Here is a 4,685-nt window from a genome sequence, read left to right on the forward strand (position 1 = left end):
TCTGTTTTCCAAATATAAACTATCATACATAGTGTAGTTCATGGCAATTTCTTAATTCTGTCGGTTCTGTCTAGATTAGGAAATTATGTGAAATGTTTATTATCCAACTAGTATGGATGTCAGCGTCCAGCTCTCAAATATGTGCCCAGTTAAAGTCATCAATAAACATAGTAGAGAAAAAAAATCTTGCCATGGCAACATGATTCCAAATAAGAGAGGAACTATAACTAACTGAACTCACCGGCAGGTAGGCTAGTGTGAGGTGGAGATGTTGGATGGTCTTAAAACACCGCAACAGCCCTAGACAGTCTTGATCGGAATCGGGTGCAATGGCCGGAGATCCATACACAAGAAGTATGATGGGGCACACGCTAGCTCTCCAGATGCTTGATGGTACCAAGGTGGACAGAGATCAGATCAAACAGATCCCCCCACCTGAGCACCTTCAGCGCAGGCGCTGAGATGTCGGCGACCGGCTGAACCCAATCAAAAATGAAGCGCAGCCAAACACGCTCAGGTACTCAAGGGCCGGCGAAGCCACGGCGAGCTGTCCCAGGCCGCGCACCTTGTCCAGCGTCATCTCCCGGAGAGAATCCGAACGGATCGTGAGGTTGTCCAGGCCTCGGGCGCCGCGGACCGTGAGTTTGACCAGGCAGGGGCACCGCGGGGACGAGACCGCGTCGCTGAGCGTGCACGGGCCGCGAAACAGGACGCGGGTCAGGGAGATGTCAGTGAGCCGAGTGAAGACGCCGATGGGCGCGACGGCGATCCCCAGGCCGCACCCGAGGCCGAGGGTCACGCTGGTGGCGCTCAGGCAGCGCAGCTCAAGGGTGACCCTTTCCTCACCGCCGCCGCCACCATCGTCGTCATCGATGTCTCTCCCCGGTGCGTGGTTCGTGAAGCTGAGGTGGCCGGTGAGGCGGCGCGCCATGGAGGGGAGCCAGGCCGCCACGGACTCGGCGTCGGCGTCCAGTGTCCCGACGCTGAGGTAACTGAGCGCCACCTCGTGAGCGGCTAGCGCAGCGACAAGGCGGGGCTCAGAGCAGAGAGGGGGACCGAAGCTCCGGGAGGAGCAGCCAGAAGCGGAGCCAGCGGCTGGACAGCACGCTGGTCCGACAGGCGGCGGCGGCGTCATAGAGGCGGATGAGGATACGGATCAGGGTGTCGTCGGGGAGCGTGCTGAGCCTGTCCACGCCGGCGTCGTCCTCGGAGGTCTTGACGGCGAGCGGACCGCCGCTCTGGGTTGCCTCCATCGGAAAGGAAGGGGATTCAGGCGTTTGGCTCTTCAGTCTCCGGTAGTATGCGCGGCTACTCTCGTCTTTAGCGATGGGAAATACTCTTCTTTTTAAAAAAACATCAAAAATTAACTTTTTTAAAATAAAAGTAACACAAAATATGGTGAAACTACATAACTATACTGCCCACGGCTCTAAATCATTTGTCCTCCTATAAATAGCTAATTTTGAAAACCATCACCAAATAAAAGGACAATTCAGTTATCTGGTCTTTTCTTCCATTTGCTACGAGGAGTCACTTGATAGCAATAGCACGAAGAACGGTTTAGTTAGGGTGTCTCCGGTAACACTACCTAAATGACCTCCTATTCCTAATTTGGATAGTGGAGGCTAAAAATTCTGCTCCAACTTCTTCTTCCACGAAACAAATCCTGTTGGGCTCTCAAATTTGTTGGCCTCCTATTGTCCCCCTCTCACAACTCATTCCTGTTGCCTCCCTACTGGAGTAGGCAAATTTTTCCTTCGCCTGATTCCTCTTTGTGCGTGCTCGCGACCTGCCCGCCCCGCCAGCGTCCCTGCCCTAGTGCGGTGACACACCCTACCCAACGCGATGGATCTGCCTCCCTGCTCGCCGCGCAGCCTCCTGCTGTCGTCGACGCCACCACTCCCCTGTCTGGCGCAGATGGCTGGCCGTCCCTACGGCTCCCGGATCGACGTTCCCTAGCGCGACAGCCCTGGCCTCCGGTCGCTCCAGGCTCGGCTCTTCGCCGGTGCGGGCCCTGCCTCCCTGCATGCCTGCCCGGTGCGCTGCCTCCCACTGTCGCACAGGCCTCCGCGCCATCGGTTCTCGTCTATTCAGTGGGCGGACCTCTCCCAGTGGGGCGTGGCTCTGCCCAGCATGATGTACTGGCCCTGCCCGGGTGGACCTCTCGACACCGCCGACCTCCCTGTCACGAGGTAGCCGGCCGAGTTCATCCGAGTTCGTTTGTGATGGAGAGAAGACAGAGAGGATGACTATGGGTCCCACATGTCATTCTCTCATATAATGGATTTGGGTGGCTCTTTAGATAGTGCTGCCGGAGAAAACATCAAAAAATTGGTATTATCATAATGGGTGGCTACCTAAACAGAAAAGTAGGGGTCTATTTTAGGTAGCGTTGTTAGAGATGCTCTTACGCCTTATGTTGATGGGGTGTTTATTTTGGCCGACCTTATAGCTTTTTCAAAAGGTCTTTCTTCCGTGATTTTGTCATGTCAGGATCTGTCAATCCCAAAGAGAAAAAACACATCTAGAAATATCTAGGCGTGCATCTTTAGTACCATCCAAAATATCAACCTATTTGGTTGTTCTTCACAATAAATGGTTGACTTGGTTTAGCCATCTCAATAACTGCCTTTTGGCTTTTCACTATGAAGAGGTTTATATAAACCTTGAAAAGTAATTATGCACTTTATACGGAATTTCCCATTGTTATTAGACCCCAACAAATAGATCAGCTGAGAACAAAGACTCATAACAATTTCAGTTCATCAGAGATTGAGTTACACGGTAAGACTTTAGGGTGCTCACCAAGCATCCACAGGATTGTCAGCCACATTGGTCAAGTTCTGTAGTATGATTGAGCAAGGGCTCTAGGAAATGCCAGGTGCTCTGCATAACAAACCACTTGAGTTTAACATCACAATTTCAGTCGATGTTCCTTGTTTTTGCACAACAACCAAATGGTCATTTTCAGAGCATGCAGGTAGCATCAGACAACTATATATGCCGCATACTGTTACTGCTGCTTGCCTGCTTCGTTTGGAGTTTCCTGTGGCGAAGAAAGCAACACTCCACCACTGTTCTCGAACCGCCAAACCCTTAGCAGTGAATAATGTGAAATGATTCCTCAGGCAGAGAATAGCAAGAACACCTTATTAGTGTTGTCACCAGCAGGAAGAAACTCACTTTCACTATGAATGGATGGCCGTAGAGGTTTTGTCGTAAGCTCAAGGGAGGGACCCACGCACTGTCTCTACCCAACGAACTGCTAATGTGCATCTCCTTCGAACACCTGTTGCGCAGCACTATGCCCACCAACTGTTCAGTGCAATACCTATGCATATATGGCAGCCAGCAACAGCCAAGATCACCTATGCAAACAGGCCTACTAGTCAAATTAACCTCCTGAATTTACAGAAACAACACTGTTTCCCCCTCATCAAAGCAAGCCAAATAAGTAGACCATAGACATTTCAAGCTTGCATTTCAAAAGAAAATTAAAGAACCAAATCAAATGTAAACATTCACAAAATGAAGAAAGCACGATATACATATGTGATCAATGAACACAAGAGCATATGTAATGTAATAGCCTAGGAATAGGAGCATTGCAATAGCTTGCATTATTAATTTACAAGCTAAAAGTGCTGATGTAACAACAATAAAACAGTCAGCTCTTAGTCACACCCTGGTCCTTGGACTTCTGATGCAATATTAACGTAAATCAATACACGAAACCTTCTAGACATTTCCCCATTCTAAAGAACCAAACTCGAAACAGCCCCTTGGCTTTTGCCGATGTCTAGCGCTTAAACTGATTTCAAGTAGTAGCGGTAGCTAGTGCTTTAGTCTTTGGCACATACAGCACCATCACCGCGTGTCCTTATCCATGTAAAGTTCCATGCATATTTCTCGCCTAGAAAACCTTCGTAGTATCTGGTACGACTGGCCATGCTTTCAGTCACCAAAGAATTGAAAAGTATCGTCATCTTCTTTAGCTCTATAGCCCAGCTGATTAGATGCTTCACAAAGATAACTTCATGTTCAGATCCTCTCAACTCAGTGATTTCAACTTCTTGGAGGTGGCTCAACAAGAGTTCCTTGAATTTCCAGTCTTGTTGCTCATCACAGATGCAACCAGGTGGACATGCAGTTTGTTCCTGGCAATATATATTCGGTTGCAAATATGTGTTAGTATGTTTCGAATGCAAATATGTAGCTTAGTGGCTAACCCGTTAAGGTTGAACTTGAAATTATCATATTGCCCAAATATGTTATCAAGGCATCATCAAAAAGGATATATGCACCTAGACATATTAGCCTGAGGCCATCAGATTCCAGTAGTTTGTGTTCTGATGAGCTAAGAGAGACTGGCATAAAGTGATTCTTATTAAATTTCAAAATCCTCTAGTATCGTGCTATCAACAATTCAACATCACATATTCAAGAAGATTTTCATGGACCTTACAAATTAGGTTAAGCTTACTATTATCTCCTAACTCCTAGTTGTATCAACAATAACAGGCCTACCATGCATGCAAGAACTCTGTCAATTTTTTTTGAATGCAATGACTGTTAATTTACTCCACTATTTCAAAGCTACTGACAATAACTAAAAATATATACTACTACACATACTTGCAAACCAAATGTATTAACACAGTGAAACCCAATGTAGAGCAAAGTGC

The 4,685-nt window shown here is 47.8% G+C and overlaps 1 protein-coding gene across 1 annotated transcript; it reads right to left on the minus strand.

Annotated features, from left to right (window-relative positions):
• Positions 1-445: 445 nt before the first annotated feature.
• LOC136533979 (putative F-box/FBD/LRR-repeat protein At4g03220) lies at positions 446-1,253 on the minus strand. Its single transcript, XM_066526488.1, has 2 exons — positions 1,057-1,253; positions 446-992 (listed from the first exon to the last, which is right to left on the minus strand). Exons 1-2 carry the CDS (start codon positions 1,251-1,253, stop codon positions 446-448), a joined length of 744 nt encoding a protein of 247 aa, XP_066382585.1.
• Positions 1,254-4,685: the final 3,432 nt, after the last annotated feature.

Source organism: Miscanthus floridulus, unplaced genomic scaffold (genome assembly GCF_019320115.1).
Source record: "Miscanthus floridulus cultivar M001 unplaced genomic scaffold, ASM1932011v1 os_1390, whole genome shotgun sequence".
Taxonomy (NCBI): domain Eukaryota; kingdom Viridiplantae; phylum Streptophyta; class Magnoliopsida; order Poales; family Poaceae; genus Miscanthus; species Miscanthus floridulus.